The sequence below is a fragment of the Nannobrachium achirus genome (assembly GCF_963921795.1).
Source record: "Nannobrachium achirus genome assembly, chromosome: 20".
Classification (NCBI taxonomy): Eukaryota; Metazoa; Chordata; class Actinopteri; order Myctophiformes; family Myctophidae; genus Nannobrachium; species Nannobrachium achirus.
In genome coordinates this window covers 14,397,095-14,419,451 of record NC_137827.1, presented here as the reverse complement: position 1 = coordinate 14,419,451, position 22,357 = coordinate 14,397,095, and the positions used below count along the sequence as shown (strand labels likewise).

The following is a 22,357-nucleotide window of genomic DNA, read 5'->3' as shown; positions in this document are numbered from 1 at the left end:
TGTCCCGGATGAAGATGCTAACAGAATGGCTATTCCCATTTTGTCATCTAAAAGATCATTTTTGGGCGATTTCGCCGTAAATAAACCTCGCGCCGCTTCCCTATGACACAATCCAGAGATATAAGCCTTTAAAGATGTGGTCTTTCATTGGATTAGGCGGAGATTGGCGATTGCGTTCGCAAATAATGTCCGGCCGGGACGTTGCTATCTTTCGGCTAGTAGCTACAAAAATCAGGCCAGGCTTCAGAAGGCCTCTTATCATTTTTATTCATTTCATTAAATATCCCGGACTAGTTCGGGATAGGCACCCTGGAATACGTCGCGCCGCCTACAATGAACATTGGGTGAACATTGGGGGGGTCTAAACTTTATTTTAAACCATTTTCAATGGAATATATCGTCGGACAGAGTAGAATGGCTTGCTGGCTAGCGGCTAGCGAGCCGGGACCACCCAAGTTGCTCCAAGCAGCTCGGGGTAAGTAAAATAGCAAATAAAAAATTGTTTTTGATCCCGAATATCCCGAACTAGTCCGGGATAGGCACTGTATGAGTTAAAATGCATTGGAATTCTTGTTCACAAGCCACACAGAAGCAAAAACAAACATATACAAGACAGTTCAGAAAAAGACAAGGGTACAATCAGCATAGCGGCTCAGTGTATCAGTTGTATAAAAAAAGTATAAAAGGTAGGTATGCTGCTACTTTAACAATACTATAATAAATAATAAAGTGCATTAGTGCTGCTTATTCAAAAATCGTACCGCTTCTGGAAAGAAGCTGTTTACCAGCCTACTAGTGCGAACCTTATGCTTCGTCTTCCTGTCAGGGCAGCGCTCCCAACGGTAGCGTCTGCCTGAAGGTAACATGGTTATAAGACCGTTGCCGGGGTGGCTGGGGTCCCTGATTATTTTCAGGGTCCTGTCAAGGCACCTTTTATTATCGATATTCCTTACTGTGGGAAGATCAGCACCAATGATCCTCTTGGCTGTTCTTACAACTCTGTCAATAAGGGTACGGTCTTCTGCAGAGCAGCTTCCATACCAAGCTGTTATGTTTCCTGTTACGGTCTTCTGCAGAGCAGCTTCCATACCAAGCCGTTATGTTTCCTGTGAGAAGGCTCTCAACAGTAGATCTATATAAGTTAATCAGTGTTGTTGTGGACACTCCAGCTTTCTTTAGACATCTCAGGAAATACAGGCGTTGTTGTGCCTTTTTTATAACTGAGGTGCAGTTAAGAGACCATTAAGAGATCGTTAGAGATTTGCACTCCTAAGTATTTAAAGCTATCCACAATTTCAACATAAACATTCATGTTCACATTTAGATCAAGATTGTTGTTGTTGCATCACTGTATTATCTGTACGGTAGAGTAAGTTTATACAATATAACTTTTGGGGTGGTTGTATTTCGTCTCCCTGCTCGTCTATTGAGACATTTAGATTGTGTCAAAGGTCATGTCTCACCTTTAGACACAGGATCTGATGCGAATTTTAGTTTACATTTATCCCCTGAGCAAGCAGGAAGAAGAGTAAAGTTACATAGACATTGAGTTATTTCAAACCTCTTAAAGGATAACTTAGTTTTTTTACAACAAGGGTTCATATTTTAGATTGTAATTGGAGAAAAGAAAAGATGAGTGTTAAAATGTTTCCATTTACTGTTAAAGTTACTGTTAATAGTAATAAAGAAATAGCCGGCTTATTGTGTCTAAAAATACATATTTAGCCACTTGTACGCATGCCCCCCCACCCACTGAAATCAAAATCGCTAAAATTGCTAAAACGATGGAAAGCAGTAAGTGAAAACATTTGAACTCTCATATTTTCTTTTCTCTAATTACAAACTAAAATATGAACCCTTGTTGTAAAAGAACAAAGTTGTCCTTTAAAACTGAAACGTTTAGATTTAGCTGAACAGAACCGAGAAAAAACTACATCTGCTACAATCTCAAAACTCACATCGCCTCCTAGCACTCCTCATTCCTCGCATCCCTTCTTGTTGTTTTCTCTTTTCACTCCATTTACAGTACATGACAATTTAACCCTGTCGTTTGTTGACGACTAGAGTTCATGACATTTACTCTAACCTTGAGCACTTTGCAAGCCTCTCTGGACGAGAGCTGTCTGCTAAATGTCAACATTGTGAATGATAAATTGTGTAATTGCACTTGTCGAGCAGCGGAGCTGAGATTTTATCAATCCTGTTCTGCTCAAACGTAAAGGGGGAGTAAATCGTCACTGTCGGGCAGAAACCTTTTTTCGCAAAGTAAAGCCCTGCTTCATCATACAAGACGGTCACACAAAAGTAGTGAAAACAGCCGATCTACAAGCACACAACGCCTCGCACCGCGAGGCGTTGTGTGCTTGTAGATCGGCTGTTTTCACTAGTTTGAATCATTTTTAAAATGATATATACAAAACGAACAGTTTTGGACATACAAGGTTTCCACCCGACAACAACGAAACGAGGGTTTTAGAATCAACTGACCAGCATGCAATGCGACACACTTACATGTGAGGCGTTGCGTTGTGTGCTTGTAGATCGGCTGTTTTCACTAGTTTGAATCATTTTTAAAATGATATATACAAAACGAACAGTTTGGACAAGGTTTCCACCCGACAACAACGAAATAATGGTTTTAGAATCAAATAAACCAGCATGCAATGCAACACACTTACATGTTCTGTGGTTCCTGTGATGACATGTAGCCCGTCGTAGGTAGACTTAATGTACATGCCCTGCAGACAGAAAAGAAACAGACATTATATCACCCTATCCCCCTCTCCAAAAAGAAACACGATATTCTCACAGTTACATCGGAGAACAACGGCTGGCGAACATGCGGAGAATTGGAGGTTCACGATTTGACGTGCATTTTTGTTGGGCCATTCCGAGCCGCTACTGTACACATGGTGGATTTAGAGTTAGAAAACAAAAGGAAAAAAAGGTTTTAAGAATGAAAACAGAATAATAAGATATCCACCACTCACCAGACCCTCCCCTGGCTTGATGTTGTTCAGCTGGACTTCGTCCAGGCAAGCCGATTGGCTCATCAGCGGGTCCGAGGTGGTTCTCACGGTTTGGTCGCAGATGCTGTTTAAGACCTTAGACTGAAAACACAGGAGGGGAGAGGGGGGGGGGGGGGGGAGGAAGGGGGTTTAAAGAACTGAAAGTGAGACACACAAGCTGTTGGTGAACCTGACCCCCATATCACCCCCTGTGTCCGTCCCCCTTCTAGGATTCTCTGCACCGTAAGGAACGGCAATCCAGAAGTATTTTAACGAATAAAATGTTATGTGAACGATGTTAATGCAGCTACTACTGTACCAGGCACACACAAGCACGCACAGAGTGCCGCGCTGCGAGCTTGTAGATCTGCCATTTGTGCAAGTCTTTGAATATTTTTGACCCGATTCTATAAATGTATTCTAAATCCTTCTTCTAAATCAGTGGTTCTCAAACTTCGTCATGTCAAGGACCCCCAAAATTACATGTATTTGGCCGTGTTTGTAAAGGTGTCAAATAACATATCTAACAAAGATTGAAATTCAACATCCCTAGCAAAATATTTGACAGCTAGGGTAATTCTCAGTCTCATTCACAGACACAAAAAACTATGGTTTAGTGATGAGTCATCACTTTTCACAAGGTGTATGGGGTCCATTTTTGGCCCAAGGAATGTTTTTCGTGCAAAACAAATGCTTGCAATAATAATTAAAAACACCTAGTTAGACCCCTCACATCCCACTTAAAGCATATTTTTGGGAGTGATTTTTTTCCCCTATAGTACAGTGTATAGTAAGTGAATGAGACCCAGAATTACCCTAGCTGTCAAACATTTTGCTAGGGATGTTGAATTTCAATCTTTGTTAGATATGTTACTAGACACCTTTACGAACACATTGGTGAAGAAATTGTTTGGTGAGGAATTTATTCCCAGATTTGACAGGCTAATTTTCCCTGACTATAAAGGTAGAGTTGATAAGAGGGAGAGCAGAAGGAGGAGAAACCGCTTTGCCTACCCAGGACGGAGATGCGAGAGATTAGGAAAATCTTTTGTACCGGCTGCCCTTAAGCTGTACAACGAGACACATAACGGACGAATGAAAAGGACTTCCTTCCTAACTTAGACTGACGGAACTATTGCTGTATTGACTTTGACCTCTAAGGACCTTCCAGGGAAAGTGCTCATGTGCGTCTTGCGGTGACATGCTTCCTAGTTTCTTCTTCTCTGAGCTGTTATTGTTTTGTTTTTTTCGCACTTTTTTTTTTTTTTTTTTTTTTACTTTGCACTATTAAGTTGGAACTATTGCTGTATTGACTTTGACCTCTAAGGACCTTCCAGGGAGAGTGCTCATGTGCGTCTTGCGGTGACACGCTGCCTAGTTTTTCTGTTTTTTTCGCACTGTTTTTCGACATTGCACTATTGGGTTGTGTTGGTAGTTTCTGAGTATGTGTCTTGTTTAACAATGACAGTGAGATACTTGTTGCACTAACTAGCATTGACTGCTTTGGTCTCTTTTTGTAAGACACTTTATGTATATATACTTATATTTAATTCGCCCCCTCTATTTGATGCACCTTCTCTTTTTTGGTACTGTACTGCTCTTGTTTTTTACTCTTATCTATTTTTTCCTACTTCTCTGTAACTTTGTAAATAACTGTATACTGCTGTGCTACAACTGGACAACTAAATTTCCCCCTTGGGATAATAAAGGTATCTATCTATCTATATCTAGAAACGTCATGCAGGCAGAGAGAGAGTGAGAGAGAGAGAGAGAGAGAGAGAGAGAGAGAGAGAGAGAGAGAGAGAGAGAGAGAGAGGAAATCCAGGGCGAGTCTGAGGAGTCTGGAGAGTGTCAAACAGGAAACAGGAAGCAGTGATTGATGTGCATGTGTGCATGTTGTGCGCACACGCACATTCCATTCACTCCATCCATGCACACGTGTCACACAATGTCCATGTTACTGAAACCCCATGTGGTTGTAGTAGGGGAGTCCCACAGGGCTCTACGCTGGTGTATTCTCAGTTTTCCGTTATTGTGGGGAAAGCTTATGCAGAGAAAAACAGACGATAGATCTGCTATTTTTCTTCGAAAGGTTTTCCGGGGTTTAAGTGGTTAAACCCTCTATAATATAGAGCAGTGTTTCCCAAACTTTTTTCAGGGGACCAATTTTTTTTACGATGAAAATCCAGGTGACATATATATATATACATGATATATAGGGTAAGTAGGTAGTAGTAAGTAGTACTGTATATACTACTTAGTTGACTAGGGTTCCCATGGCTCTATACAGTATAATTGACCTGCTCCTATTTCCCTCTTAAAACTCTTCGGCGAAAATAGAAGATCTATAGGGCATAGCAGTGGTGCCCATTTTGTGGTTCCACAGATCATTTAGCAATTCTGAAAATATGTATAATGTATACATTATTGTAAGCCTGGAACCAAACCATCCATGCTCCTGGTGAATCATGACCCTGAAACATTCGATTCTGTGTTATACATATTTGAGAACCACAGAAAAAAGGGTATTTATTCAATATAGTACATAATATAATTACATATTTTTTACACAGAATCAAATATTTTATGGTTATGATTCAATAGGAGCCTGGGTGGCTTGGTTCCAAAAGAATGATATCAATATTCTTTGGAAATAGTCTAAGTCTAAGCAAAACCTCTAAGAAAAAATCAAACCTCGGTTCGAAGTGGAGCGGTGAATCTGTGTGTGTGTGTGTGTGTGTGTGTGTGTGTGTGTGTGTGTGTGTGTGTGTGTGTGTTTGTGCCTGCACAACAGCGCCCCTCCTTTAACTTGTGTGGCCACTCAAGGTATTGCCAGGCTACAGACATACCCAGCCAGCCAGCCAGCCACATAGCCAGCCACGGACATACCTGTCTATTGGGAGCGCTTTCACCGCTCCAAAAAACAAATGGGGTTTCTATCTGTGGCACAACAAAATGGCCGCCACAGCAATGCCCTAACAGCAGAGCTTGCAGAATGTTTATAACCCGCAGAACATCAGGGATGCTAAGGTTCAGGCGGTTAAAAGACCCTCACTCCAATGTATAGGCCCTCATGAGATGTGATGTTTACATAGAGAGTGAACAGAACGTGTACGGTACTCACCACCTCCAGAATCTTCTCCTCCATCTCATAAACAGTGCAGTCCTGTTGAGTCACAAATGAATGACAGCCCTGGGTCAGATAACGGCACCGAGCAGGAAGTACAGTATATACAGTACACACACAGTGAAGTGTCGGCGTTGCCAGATTTCGCGAGAGAAATAAGCAACCATTTCTATGAAAACAAGCCCAGAAGTATAGCGACTAACACGTGGGCACTGTAAACCTGTAGACACATCGGCTATTTGAAATTAGCGGATTAACAAGCTCACAACGAGTCGCGTCGCGACGCGTTGTGAGCTTGTAGATCTGCTATTTTCAAAATTGTCTTGGAGGAAAAAAGTGGAACACAAATCTGTTACACGGGTCCTGGCACAAAATGTTTTCAGATGGGGATACGCGGACAATACATAAGGGGTCCTTCACATGAAAATGTTTGAGAACCACTGGTTTTAAACAACATTTAGGAAACAAGCCCAAAATAACTACACTTTAGAAACATGTGAATCCCTAAAAAAACTATAGCAATATTTACAAGCGACTTTACAGAAAAACAAGCCCCAAGTCGCTTAATATAATAAGCGGACATGGGAATTATACAGGGGGCTGCCGGCTAAATAAAGATGGAATGAAGCTTTTCCACAGAAGAGGTGAAGGTTTTTAAACCACAAAGCAACAGCTTCCAGATTCAAAGTACAACTCTGCCTCTCGGATGCTGACAGATGGTAATTATGATAACATGGAGTTACTGTCAACTCATACGGGTGTGTAAACAACAGAACGCTGCATCACACGTTGTGGTGGTGGGGGCTGGATTGTGATAAAGTTGCAATCCGGGAAACCTATTTTAATGAACCAAACGTACATTTTAACCAATCTGTAAGTTAACTCTTAATGCCAATGACGAGTATACTCATCAATTGACCCAAGGCTCACACTGCCATTGACGAGTCACTCGTCAAAGCGTAACTTCGTTGGTTTACTATAACTAGCCCTTACCCGTTCAAAGATATGAGCTCCGAAATGATGTGCAGTGTGTGGGTTATGGGATGTGCACTGTGCACACAGTATATGAGGGATGGAAAGTAACTTTAACTGGTGCTTGCATGATGTAGGAGCATCAATGTAAGAAACCCGTTTCGTTTAATGGCTACAGAGATACTGTCCGACCCCCCCTCCCCCCCCCCCCCCAGCCCACCCGCCTGCACACACACCCGCCTGCCTGCCTGCCTGCCTGCCTGCCTGCACACACACACACACACACACACACACACACACACACACACACACACACACACACACACACACACACACACGCACACACACACACACACACACACACACACACACACACAGAGCTGGTTAAACATTTTGCCTCAAGCTAGATGCAGAATAGATGTGCCTCATGCTAGATGCAGAATAGATAGTAGATACACCATAAAAATGCTAATATACAGCATACGATTTGTGAAAGTGACAAACGGGCTTCACAGTTATGTCAGGTGTGTTCATATGCTTATGGTGATGCGATTTCAGATCAATTGCTCCAGCCACTGAGGAGAAACGCTGTGACAGACACTCAGACACTCACTCAGACACTCACTCAGACACTCACTCAGACATTCGCAAAATTATAGTATAGATAGAGGGCGCTTGTCTGCAGTCGGTCAATGATCCCAGCAAATCCAGTGATCTCAACAATTTTAATTTCCATTTTATATGCTTTGTGATCCTTTTTGGCGAAAACAAGCTACATTCAACTGCCTATATGTCTCCAACGGATTATCGCGTCCGGACAATTTTTTTTTTGTCTTTTGAGACCCTCAGTATTTTGAGACAACACATAATATTATGTAAACTATGATTTTTTCAAAGGTACGTGACAACGCTCAGATTTGCTGGCAAGTGCAGCTATAGACAATGTTTTCACTCTGGCGCCTAAAGAGTGCCAGGATTAAATCGAAGTGACACATTTTGAGCCTGTTGATCTGCTTGTGAATCTTGTGGACTTGCTGATACTTCAGCGTGACGCTGTAGCATGATGATCAAGTAGGGCGTTAAGTATGCGATAAGGTCTTGCTGCGCGGTCATTACGGCTTATATGGACACGACGGGGTGATAATTCCCCGAGGCGGAGCCGAGGGGAATTATCAGCCCGAAGTGTCCATATAAGCCGTAATGACCAAGCAGCAAGACCTTATAGCACTTATTACCAGGCTATACGGCTATACATAAAATTAATAATTTGACTCAAAACTAAAATCAAAACAAAATGTTTCCTTGTTTACAGACGGCTGAAAGTGCGTCCCCCCGAGCGCAACACGCTCGCCTTGGAAAACAAGGAAGTGCTGATCAAATAGAATCCATTTCTGTTACTGCGTCGTCTATTTCTCGCCTCAAATGTTTTTTAAAACATTCTTCAGAGCAACGTTTGGTTGTAAATGTCGCTGTGTGTTTGTTTACATGGTAGACATGTTGGATACGGCACGAAATCCACGCAGTGCAGCCTGAATACAGCAGCTGCTCTGAGCCTTTGATTAGACAGCGGTGAATTATAGAGCGGAGCGGTCATTATACGCTCATAATTCACCGCTGATTTCAGCGCTCGACCAATCAGAATCAAGCGTTCAACCAAGCCGGGTAATAATCTACGATAAAAGAGCAACAATGTACTGTACTTATCCTTTTGGTTTAAATACTGTATAGAGAGCCAGGAATGTGATCTGAAGACAGAGAGACATTCAACCCACATCTCTCTCCAGCTGGAGGAGAGGAGCTGTACTGGGGATACTGCGAGTACGTCTCCGGGGGTTCTCCTGGAGGTCAGACACAAAAGCCCCTTTTCGACTGCAGCTTTAGCACCACACTATACGACACTACACGACACTACACCGCACCACACCGCACCACATACAAATATCTACATTTTCCATTACACAAAAGAAAACCTATCGGTAAGAAACAAATTGACCCTTTTAACTGTGATTATAATACAATATAAATTTGTATTACAACTATCCTAATTATGATGCACTATAATGGATGAATATATTACTATGATAATTATAATACATTATAATAGATTATAACATTGATTATAACACAATATAATCTATTATCATGTATTACAACTATATCCCGGTGGTCTAAATGAAAAGTCTGTGAGTGATCAGTCATTATGAAGCGTTTGGCCCCGTTTGGCCTAGCTCAGACCTACTCTGGATTGGAAACTTTTTAGTACCACGTTTAGTGCCACTTTCACACCACTCTACCCAGGTCCTTGTAGTGGAAAACCTGGCACAAGTGGGCAGTGTGGAGTGGTGTGGTGTGGTGTAGGGCCATGTCAGTGGAAAAGGGGCTGAACACAGCAGCAGCAGCAACAGTTCTGTTTGGTTCTATGGTTGTTATGAAGCGGAGGGGAACAGCCAACACTGGACCTGGCTGTGTCAGCTGGGAGGGAGGGCTCGGCCCCTGGCTTCCTGCACGGGTCCCCCACACAGCTGGTCTGTACACAGCTGAGGCAATAACAGCCTTCCCTTTGACAACTGTGTTGTTGGTGGTGGTGAGAGGAGGGGTGGGGTGGGGGGCTCTGGGTGGGCTCTGGAGGGGGACGCACACTAGGGATGGGACGATATGAATATTTCATATCACGATTATTGTGACAAAAGAAATCGCGATTTACGATATCATCGCGATAATCAAAATCCATTATCCTGGGGCGGAACAGTTGCCAAAGAAATTACGATCTACAAGCTCACAACGCTTCGCGTTGCGACGCGTTGTGAGCTTGTAGATCGGCTATTTTTTGGACGAGACATTTGATAGAGAGTGAAAAAAAGACTGTGTCAAGTATGTATTTTATAAGTAACTTTTACCAATTATAGTGGGTTTAAGTGGTATCACATATACAGCTCGGCAAATTAAAGGTGAATTGATCCCAGTGCATGACGGAGGACGATATCACGATGTATTAAATCTCCACGATACGATTATCGTGAGTGTTTTTTATCACGATAAACGATAATATCGCTTATCGTCCCATCCCTAACGCACACTACTGCTGCTGCTGCTGCAGTGGGGCCCCTTGGGGGCCTTCTCGAGGCCCCCCCCCCCCCCCCCCCCCCCCTAGTGCCTGGCTGTGTGGTATATGGGCTGTATGTATGCTGTGCATGCCCCAAAGGGCCACCATCAATCAAAACACAGGCTGATACAGATCTGCCAACAACAAAAGAAAGCCGCTAAACCACTTGAGCCCTATCTTGGCCTCATCACAACGACGTTTTTTCAAGTGTGTAGGTTGGCAATATTCACTTATTCAACTTTGTTTTTTTTACAACAAAGTTTCATATTTTAGATTGTAATTAGAGAAAAGAAAAGATGAGTTTTAAAATGTTTTCATTTACTGCTTTCTATCGTCTTAGAAATATTTGTGATTTTGATTTCAGTGGCTGGGGGCATGCATACTAAATATGTATTTTTAGACACAATAAGCCAGCGATTTCTTTATTACTATTTACAGTAACATTACTAAGTCACATCTGCCCCTGAAAGATTGCGGTGCATATTGGGAATGGGCTTATTGTACGCTGGCCCCACCCACTGAAATCAAAATCATAAAAAACTATAGAAAGCAGTAGTCCTATATGAAAACATTTCAACGCTCATCTTTTCTTTTCTCTGAAAACAATCTAAAATATGAACCCTTGTTGCAAAAAAAAAAAGAGTTGTCCTTGTAACTTTTAGAAAATCTTCCAAGGCCTTGAATGACATGCCCAAAATAGCCAGGTTGAAAGTGGTTAAACTAGTCTATTAACCCCCAGAGGGTCCTAACTCCTAACTAACGAGTCACTAACTCACTGTCACAGGAGGCAAAAGGAGAAACAGAGCTGTATCTAGTGTGTTTCTGCTTATTTTAAGCGACTTTGGGCTTGTTTATCCAGTAAAGTTGCTAGTAAATATTGGCAGTTGCAGATAGTTTTTTTTTTGTTTTTGTTTTGTTTTTGTGAGCAAATAGCCGATTCAAAGTGTTCATGTGGCCTACTGTATAGCAGTGTTAATTTTGGCAGCAAATCTGAAATGTTTTAGTTTTAGCCTAGTTTTAGTCGACTAAATTTCATAATATTTTAGTCGACTAAATGTACCGTTGATTTTGTCGCCAAAACATTTGATGGCGTCGTGATGGCTGATTTTACATTTGGTTGCACTCTGAAAATAGCCGATCTACAAGCTCACAACGCGTTGTGAGATTGTAGATCGGCTATTTTCAGAGCGCAACACCCGAGTGCAACCAAACATAAGATGACTTGTCTTTTAGTTCTACTGGATCTCTTCTCCACTAGTCCCTACCGTGAAATGTTAGTCTAGTTTTTATTTGTTGACAAAATTGTCAATATATTTAGTCATAGTTTTAGTCACCATATCCTAGTTTTTAATTAGTTTCTATTTCGTTTTCGTCCGTGAAAAAAGGTAGTCGACGAACATTTTTCGTCATAGTTTTAGTCGACGAAATCAACACTACTGTATAGCTGCTTCTTCTGGGCTTGTTTCCCTAGACCTGGTTGCTTATATTTCTCTCATAGAATCTGTCTCTAAAACCCTCGTCACAGTGGTGACAACATGCATGTGGAGACGTGTCTGTCTAATGGATGGAGCCTGCTGTTGTGTGGTGCTCTTTTTTAAATCCATTGTGCAGACTCCGTGGTGGGGGCCGTGCCAGTTATAGCAAAACCAAATTCATAGTTCCATGATGATCTCGCACGCATTCCAACCCGTGAGGAGTGTCTGTCTGGTGTTGCTGTGTTCACACAACAGACTTGGCCCCCACCGTCACGCCATAGCTGCGTGTTTGCGTCGAGAAAGATTTAGATTTAGCTGCCGTGTCCACACACACACAGCCGTGAGGAATGGCTCCACTTCAAAACAAGAGTTCATCCTCCTCCAGCTCAAAATTATATTTACGACAGTGCAGTTGAAAAGATCGGTTTCAATGTGTGTGTGTGTGGGCGCGTATGCATGCGCGCGCGTGCGTGTGTGTGTGTGTCTTAAGCTCTTTTTGAGTAATAATAATAATAATGTATGTGACATTTCCTGTGCGCAAAATGGGACGCCAATGTAAACGTTGAGAATGAGCTAATGATGGGAGAAAAAAACTATTAAAAGTCTCAGATGACTTAATAATGGTGATTCAAAAAATATATAATAATACATAACACACTCCTTTTGATACTTTTCCAAAAAAAAGTCAGCCAAGGACCTAGGATGGTATGGTGGTTTTGGAAAGAATTCTGGCACAGCTTTCATAAACACACACCACCACTGCATATTTCTTTGGAAATAGATCTCTGGTGTGTGGATGACTACATTTGTCGACTATGCAAAACAAAAAACAAAAAAAGAGCTAAAAATATAGTATATTGTTTTGTGTAGAGGCTGAGAAACAACAAACCCATGTAACCTATTTTACAAAACACGCACGTGTAAAAATCCCATAATGTCCTGCCAAACCTTCAAATGATGTGAACATATCTTAGCACAATTGCCTAAGTAATTTTTTGGCCAAATTGACATTTCTGCCTAACTCTGCTCTAACACTGCTGCTTCATTGTGCCTTATTGCCCATGTCCTCAGCCAATCAGAATTGCTTGTTACATTCAAAACTGACTTGGGCAGAAAATGTTTTTGACTTAATGGGTTCGTTCGGATATGCGCACCAGTCCGGGAGCGCACTCATATATTGGTTTGTATTGGCCAGTGCGCTCAGAGCTATATATATATTAATGTATGTTATATATATATTAATGTAACAAGCAATAAGGCAGGGTGAAGCAGTGTTAAGAGAGTAGAGTTAAGCAGATACTGTATAAGTAAAGGGAGATGAACATGACTTAGGCAAAATTAGCTTCTTACTCATGATGGCCCAAGTCACCTACTGTATATGAATTACACAGAAAGTGATTCAATTCTTACTTCTTTCCTGAAAACCTAAGAAATATGACTTGGCAATTATACTATGAAGCTAACCATAATTCATATGCGGTCATCTGGTACCTGTTGATCCCATCTCTGTCACTCAGTGTCAGAGTGGATCTGGCTCATGTCTGTGAGGAAGTAGGAACAGAGACCGTTCGGATCCCTTAAAGGAGTAGTTCACTCCCAAAATGACTTTTTTTCTATTGATTATTCACGCCATGGAGACTAGAGTTCAATAATATTTTTAGTTTTTTGTCGCATTCCTAAGACAAAAATGTGATAACAATAAATGTACCCCCATTTGTTTCGGATGGGGACCCGTTTTGAAACGGGTCCCCATCCGGAATCAATGGGGGTAAATTTACTCGAATACATTTTTTGTCTTAGGAATGTGACAAAAAACTAAAAATATTATTGAACTCTACTCTTCATGGCGTGAATAATCAATAGAAAAAAGTCATTTTGGGGGTGAACTACTCCTTTAAGGCCCACGGACTGGATCCCACGACCAGAGGGAGGTCACGTGACCCCCTGTGCAGCACGCCATGCGGCCTCTGGCGCGACACCAGAAGAGGACAGCGCTGCCCTATTTTAGCGAGAAGAATCTATGATAGGGGTCTTCAACAGGGGGTCCGGGACCCCTAGGGGGTCCTCAGAGTTACTACAGGGGGACCTCCAAATCTTTGTGTGATAGAAACCTTTTTTTCTCCTTTTTTATATTAACCACTACATATTCTGAGAACTTTAGAAAAAAATAGCAGTCCTACAAGCTCACAACGCCTCGCGCTGCAGGGCGTTGTGCTTGTAGGTTGGCTATTTTCGGCAAAAAGCAGACTAAGTACAGAGTGAAAGGTCAAGTTTATTAAGTCTTGACAGTTCAAGTGGTTAAATATCTGAAAACACAAATTGAAATGAATACAAAATACACTAATGATTGTGCTGTCAAACAATGAAGCTATATGGAATCTATAAAAGGGTTGTGGGGGTCCCTGCTTCATCTCTCTCTCAACGAAGGGCTCCTCGGCCTGAAAACGTTGAAGACCCCTGGTCTATGAAAAACAAGGAAGCCCAAAGGAAGCGACTAATAGGCCAACATGAGCACTCTAAAATAAAACTTAAAACAAAACAAATCTGGTATGGGTATCCAGTTTCCACCCCAGAGACGATATATATGAGCACGTCACTCCATTCCAGCTCCACTGTTTGAGTGATGATGTGACATTGAAAAAGATTTTAAAAAAAGTTCCATGAAGAGGAAGTGAAGACACAGTACAGAGCGCAGCACACAGCAGGGGGGATCAAGGGAAAACTGCGCTCTTTGAAACGCCCCCCCCCCCCCCCCCCTCTCTCTATCCCGAACAAAATACAGAGGACGGATGACCCCTCACCTCAACAAGTCATCCGCGATGGCCGCCGCGTCGAGCTTTTTATGGCCGCCATGTCATTGTGTGCTCGCAACACAAGCCGCATTCAGAGCGGCAAACATAAATCTTAAGTTGTTCCTAAAAGCGCAGATTCTTGGCCGGAGTTCATGAAGGAAGCTCGTGACCCGACGCCGGCCCTCCCCCGTCGTTAAAACGAATGGCTGTGGCACGCCCCCCCTCTCCCCCCCCCCCCTCCTCAGTGACCTGCCCACCGCAGCGCTCTCTCATTCATCAATGTAATCGTGAGAAGGATTAAGGAAAGGCGTGACTAGTCTTGACACTGGTATGCGAATTAGCATGTATTTTTCATACATGATTAGATTTCGCCGTGCAGCGGCACAAAAGCTATGAAACGGGCCAGCGTTTCTATAGCGCCTTTTATCCGCAATCTTTACAAGTTAAGTGAAGTAAGCCTTGCTAAGCCATGTGGCCCATTGGACGAGAGCCCAATGGGCCTATCTGTTTTGTAGCTTGAGGCAGCTTGATGTACAAGTACCGCGTACACCCCCACGGACGTGACGCTAGTATGTCAAAGGGACTTTACCCCCACTCCAACCCTTGATGCTGAGTGCCAAGCAGGGAGGCACCGGAAGTCTTTGGTATGACCCTGACCTCCCAATCTCAGGGACACTCTAACCCAGGGGTCTTCAACAGTGGGTCCGGGACCCCTAGGAGGTCTGCAGAGTTACTACAGGGGGTGCTCCAAATCTTTGTGTGATAGGAAAATTATTTTAGATTATTAACTTGAACCCTCGCATCCCTTTTCTGAGGAGAACTTTGGCCGAAAATAGCAGATCTACAAGCTCTCAACGCCTCGCAGCGTGAGGTGTTGAGAGCTTGTAGATCTGCTATTTCTGGCAAATAGGTTGGGGGTGGAGGTAAAAAAAAGAGCAGACCAAGTACCGAGTATTAGGTCAAGTTTACAAAGTATCAGCAATTTAAGTGTTTAAATGTTTAAAACTGTTTTATACAACATGTAGAGGGGGTCCCTGCTTCATCTGTCTCTCAGCTAAGGGGTCCTTGGCCTGAAAATGTTGAAAATGGTAAATGGTGCATTTATATAGCGCTTTTATCCAAACAAAGCGCTTTACAATGTGCATTTCATTCACCCATTCACACACACATTCATACACCGGTGGCGGTGGAAACCATGCAAGGCACCAACCAGCTCACCGGAGGCAACTTGGGGTTCAGTGTCTTGCCCAAGGACACTTCGACATGTAGACAGGAGAAGCTGGGATTTGAACCGCCGACCCATGGATCATTGGACAACCCACTCTACCTCCTGAGATACAGCCGCCTGAAGACCCCTGCTCTAACCACAAGGCCATTGAGCTGCACATACTGTATGCGTTACATTCACACACTGACAGGTCAGGAAGAGGCAACAACCAGCTCATCGGGAGCTGTTAGGGGGTTCGGTGCCTTGCCCAAGGACACTTCCGGAGTGGAGGAGTCAGGGAGGCTCGAACCGGAGAACCTTCTGGTTCGTATAGGCAATCGCTCTCCCTCCTGAGCCACTGACGCTCTTTTAGACATAAATCCCTATACTGGAAGTTCAATCTGGAAGTGATTATTTCACTGATAACAGAGGAGAGACACATCATCACTATTTCGGCGGTTATATTTTCAGGTTTTTGCGGTGTAATCCGGCTGTAAAGTTTTATGGTCATTCCAATGAGAGGTTAAGGTAATCCCAACGGAGAGAGGCCCCCCACTCACAGCTGCTGCTGGGCTAAAGTGACCGCTTTACACTTCTGCAAAATGTCACTGGCGGGCAGAAACCTTGTATCTCCAAGTTTCAAATGTGTATGTTTTTTCGTAAAGTAAAGCCCTGCTTCATCATACAAGACTGTCGCACAAAACTAGTGAAAATAGCAGATCTACAAGCACACAACGCCTCGCGGTGCGAGGCGTTGTGTGCTTGTAGATCGGCTATTTTAACTAGTTTAAATCATTTTTAAAATGATAAATACAAAACGAACGGTTTTGGACATACAAGGTTTCCAGCCGACAACGACGAAAAGCTGCTCCAGCGCGGTCACCTCGCGCAGGAGCTCGCTCTGCTCGGCGCCGCACAGCAACGTCTCCACATCAAACGCCGAGCGTGAGAAATACACACCCCCCACTTCCCCAGGAGGACTACCAGGGCCGAGACCCCGGCAGTAAATCACCAGAGTCGATGAAATCCCAGACATCGGTGAAGCAACAGGCTCCGTACCGCTGCTGGGAGAGGAATTAATTTTGATGCAATAACCCTCGTTCACTGCCGGTGTGAAACACTGTACCTCTCAAACCCAGGTGCATCCTGGTCACCATTCTTAATAAATAAACTATAGCAGGGCTCTTCAACGTTTTTTTCAGGCCAAGGACCCCTTGGCTGAGAGAGAGAGAGAGATGAAGCAGGGACCCCCCACTATTGAACTTTGATGATGTGTATTTCCAGACATTTAACCACTTAAACCTTCAGTACTTGACCCTTGGCCGAAAATAGCCGATCTACAAGCTCACAACGCATCGCAGCGCAATGCGTTGTGAGATTGTAGATCGGCTATTTTTCGGCATAAAGGATGCTAGGGTTCAGGTTAATTTAAAAATCAAACCTCGGTTCGATTTGAAGCGGTGAACTTTTATTACATGTGTTCCAGAGTTATGAACTCTGGAACACATAGATACATTCTTTATTCTGAATGAATGAATGAATTGTCATGTGAAGCTTGACCAATCCTCAAAGTATCCAATCATCAGACCGGGACGGACACTACACACATATTCTGGACTTACAGGACAGATAAAACCTGTTCATTCTGGACTGAAATTACCATATATGGACATGAGGTGACAGACATTTTGTTTTTGATAAAACCTGTTCATTCTGGACTGAAATGACCATATATGGACATGGGACACACATTTAGTTTTTGATAAAACTTGTTAATTCTGGACTGAAATGACCATATATGGACATGGGACACACAAAGCCACTCCTTGGAAGCGGCTTTCACCGCTTCAAAAAATGTATATTTTTAAGGAAAAAAAGGTTCCCATCACACAAAGTTCCAGGAGGCGAGGCCTCTACACTGCGTTGTTTGTTTCCAGGCCGAGCATGTCGTCGGGCAGAAATCTCCATATTCCAAATTTTTTAATGTTTTTGAGCGGCGCAAGCCAGCTCCAATATATGTGACTTTGGATGTATGTATGTCCATGCAAAAATGGACAGTGTATCAAATACTGATTTAGTGATTACGTAACCGTATGTCCCTTTTCTGACTGGACAATATAATGGTGAGATGTCATGTGGGTCTATCATCATGATCATAAGCAAGGCTCACTTCACACCGGTGTGAATTATTGCGACCGTAGGTCGCATTTACTATCAAACCCTGCACAAAGTGTAAGTCCGTCAGTCAGTCAGTCAGTCAGTCAGTCAGTCTGTCTGTCACACCTCACACGTCACACTCTTGCCCTGCTCATATCTCCGCAACCGTTGCCCCGATCCATGCCAAATTTTGCACACACCTTCCTTACCTGCCAAACTACAACCTCCAAGGACCCCCGGAGCTCCAGGGACCCCCAGGTCCCTGGAGGACCCCCAGATGTAAAAAATGACCAAATGTGCTAAACTGACCAAATGACCACCCCCACGGGGCTGCTCACGGAGAATTCCCGGGGACCACCCACTCCTGGTGCTCCAGAACGGATGCAAAAGTGGTGGCGCCCCCAGTGGAGGACCCCCTACACTGCAGCTCACATAAAATGCCGTAACTCCGGCTAGGAGCGACCGGGACAGCCGGGCCCGGTACCTATTCGTCCGCCTTGCCGGCGCGGAGACCCCACCCCTCATTTCTCACATGGCCAACTTCTAGCGCCACCATGAGGCCGATTCTTGCAAAACACATTTTTGGACACTGCTCCTACAATTTTTGCCCTAAAATCACGCAAATCGGTACACAGTATGTCTACACTCATCCCATCAACATGAATCTCTCCCATATAGCGCCACCTCCAGGCCGATTTTTAAAAACACATTTTTGGACACTGCTCCTACAGATTTTGCCCTAAAATCACGAAAATCACTACACAGTATGTCTACACTCATGTCATCAACATGGATCAGGAAGATTTTGGCAAAACAAATTTTTGCCCTATTTGTGGAGATAAGTGACCTACGGTCGCTTATCTCCCGATTAGGGAGTGTTACTGGTATTTCATAAATTAATGCCCTTCTTCGTCGTACGAGATTGTTCATTTTGTAAGTGAAAGCGGTTACGTCTGTCTGTGGGTTAGGGTTTTATCAACGCCTCGCAACGCGAGGCGTTGTGTGCTTGTAGATCGGCTGTTTTCACTAGTTTAAATCATTTTTAAAATGATAAATGCAAAACGAACGGTTTTGGACATACAAGGTTTTCACCCGACAACAACGATATATGTGTGTGACACACAGACACACACACACATTACCACGCATAACTAATTCTATAACTTGACGAGAATAGACTGCACTGCACTACTGCAGGCTGTGTCTCTGAACATAATGCCAGAAGGCAACAGATGGAGAAGACGTTGGAATGTGGATACGTGCTGATGCTCTGAGAGTCAGATGGAGGACCGCCTCCTCAACCACACATTCAAACCCCAACACATAGGAAGTGCTTTCAGACCAGTGAGTGTTGCCATGTCTGCTTATTATTATAAGCGACTTTGGGCTTGTTTTGCTGTAAAGTTGCTTGTAAATATTGATATTTGAGGGTTTTTTTGATAGTTGAGACTTTTTTTTTTTTTTTTTTATGGGAGAGGGGGTTCCTGATTACCAGTGGTTCTCCAACATTTTCAGATATTTGTCTGATAACCCTCACCCAATAGAAAAATAGTTTGTACCATATTTCTGTTGATGTTCATGTTAAAATGTTTCCAAATAATATTCATATACTCACTTTTTTCCAAGATTTTCTTTTGAAAATAGCAGACCTACAAGCTCACAACGCGTCACGTGGCGATGCGTCGTGAGCTTGTGGATCGTCTATTTGCAAAAAGCCAACGTGTATGTTTAAAGTGCTCACGTGGCCCATTATAGGTCTCGCTTCTTTTCGGTTTGTTTTTTATCGACCTCGTTGCTTGTTGCTCTCGCGAAATCTGGCCAGAGCGCTTCAGACCGGTCGGTCGGTGTGCATGTGTCCCATCAACGTGAAATATCTCGTAGCTTAGCGCGTACGTGGTCCAGAGGGGAGCCTCGCGGAATGTTAGCAGGCAACACTTTGAAAGAACACCAGGGGTTTTTATGAAACCGTAAAAGCAAAGCTGCTGATTATGGCTAAACGTTCTCCCCCCTCCAGGCAGGCGGGCGCTAAGGGGGGTCTCCTCCTCGCTAAGGAGGAGGTCTCCTCATTAGCTAACAGAAGCAAGAGAAAAAAAGAAGTCCCAAACCAAACATCAACAACAGGCTGTAATGTGTTTAGCTTTTAGACTCTTGGCTTCAGACTTCACTTTTCCACAATCCCATGTGTCTATGACCTCAGGCCGTTCTGCCTTCCAGTGGAAAAGAGTGTGTGTGCGTGCGTGTGTGTGCGTGTGTGCGTGTGTGCGTGTGTGTGTGTGTGTGTGTGTGTGTGTGTGTGTGTGTGTGTGTGTGTGTGTGTGTGTTGGTGGAGCTAACAAGCGTGCAGACCTGTTGAACTGTGGTGGTGAGATCCAAACACAGTTGAATGATCTTGTTCTTGGTGGCTGTGAAGTCGCTGATCCCTGTCAGCGGAGTCCTACGTACGCACACACACACACACACACACACACACACACACGCACACGCACACGCACACGCACACGCACACGCACACACGCACACGCACACGCACACACACACACAGAGAGTCAGTGACAACAACCACAAAGCATGTGGACACTACGGCCAGACTGAATGCCGTTGGTCTTTCACATAATAACAGCAAAACCCTTTTGTAAATATAATAACAAACCCACTTGGTATATATCCCCCAAAAACCTGTCAAGCTGTAGCTACCAATGTGGAATGCAGCAATTAATTTCACATTAGGACAAAAAGTGGGTCAGCACACTTCAAAAGACGTTTTTCGTTTTTTCCGGCTTTCTGGAACAGAAGAAGTTCTGTGCGGACAAAGTATACATGTACTTTGTTTTACTTTGAGCGCATTGGAGTGTTTATCCCACTACATTATTGTGATTTTCTTTTACGGCATCATTGGCTTTGCAGGACTACTTTACATTTACTGTGACAGATCTGTTGCTGCTAGGTCTTCAAGTCTATTTAGATGCCGTGTTTGTTGGTGACTGAATGCTAAATGTTAACTTGGGACTCCATGCCCGCCAAAAATAGCAGATCTACAAGCTCACAGCTTGAGCTTGTATATCTACTATTTCATCTGCTATACACTATGGCAGGGGTTTTCAAAGTGGGTGACGGGGCACCCGCGACGGCAGTCCAGGGGTGCCACGAGATCATTTGATAATATTTGGAATTTTTCTGGACACTTGAACAAATATTTAGTATCATTTTAAACTTGAAGTACAAAGTTATTTTCAGTCAGTTCTAACCAAAATGGCTATTATCTCAACGTTTTCCTCGCAACATAATCACTAAGATATCGTCACTGTCGGGCAGAAACCTTGTATCTCCAAGTTTCAAATGTGTACGTCTTTTGCCCTGCTTCATCATACAAGACTGTCGCACAAAACTAGTGAAAACAGCGATGCGAGGCGTTGTGTGCTTGTGTTGGGAACCCCTGAGTTAGTGATTCTCCCACATATTCTGTGCGCGTTGCAAGTTTAAATCTGACTGACTCCCGTCTTGTCTGTCTCTCCCTCCCTCCCTCCCTCCCTCCCTCTTGCTCTCCACAGGCCTATATAAATAAAGCAGACAATTCCCCAAAATAGAACAAAAACATTAGCTCCTAAACCACCATGCAGCCCCAAATATGTCGGAAATATGTGATAGACTCATCGTGTTGCACTAAATCTTCGACAAAACCCAGACGCTAGGTTTCAACGCTCTAATTCTGAGAACTCTTCTGAGAACTAATTTATACTTTTGTTGTCAGTCATGTTTGCGTAACATACAATGTAAGAGTAGTTTAAAATCAAAACCACTCTGCATATCATGACATCTCTGAGCCACAAAATCCAAAGCATAAAATGTAGCTTACACTTATAATCTTAGCATGAGACACTCGCTAGTGGAATGTGTCTATGGTCACTAGAGAGCAAAGGGGAGTCGTTCTTCTCTATTTTCAGACTGGCAGACCAAACCAGATTTTTGATCTCCAGATTGTAATCAGATTGGATTTAGTCTGAACAACAAAAAAAACACATAGGCCTGCCTACAAACGGAATCTGATTTTAACCACATCATTCCCAGGTGATTTGAAATGCGTTTCAAATCTGATTTCTAAAAATAAGTCTCAGTCTGGACAGTCTGACTCTAAAACCTAATTTATACTATAAAATAATCACGATTAGGTCTGGGGTGGTGTGGATTTTTAGCTATCACGGTAATCACTGCTTACCGACGGCATTGCGTTATCTCCCCCAAAAAGTTAAAAATAAGGAAAATAAAAAGATATTAAAATAGGGTTAGGGATATATTGCTTTAATTAACTCAACACAGACACCGGTATGCTTTAACCGCGGTATGGCGGTATTGCACCAAGCTCTAATCACGCTATTAACTTGTAGATCGGCATGAAGATAAGGATGTAGATAAAGCATTTCTCACGTCTATGTCGTTAACACACCAACCAATGCAGCCTGATGGTGTACTATAGTGACCTAGTGACTGACCCCATGGCATCCTGCACTGGGGGGGCATG

At 43.2% G+C, this 22,357-nt stretch overlaps 1 protein-coding gene across 1 annotated transcript in view; it reads right to left on the bottom strand.

Annotated features, from left to right (window-relative positions):
• Nucleotides 1–22,357, bottom strand: part of LOC308305678 (connector enhancer of kinase suppressor of ras 3-like) — a gene marked incomplete at its 5' end in the record, with an annotated part of 128,172 nt that overhangs the window by 51,188 nt on the left and 54,627 nt on the right. The window contains 4 exons of the mRNA XM_080750516.1: nucleotides 2,679–2,738; nucleotides 2,991–3,110; nucleotides 6,133–6,174; nucleotides 20,188–20,275. Of these exons, the coding sequence (XP_080606642.1) occupies nucleotides 2,679–2,738; nucleotides 2,991–3,110; nucleotides 6,133–6,174; nucleotides 20,188–20,275 (310 nt within the window). The remainder of the gene's footprint in view (nucleotides 1–2,678; nucleotides 2,739–2,990; nucleotides 3,111–6,132; nucleotides 6,175–20,187; nucleotides 20,276–22,357) is intronic.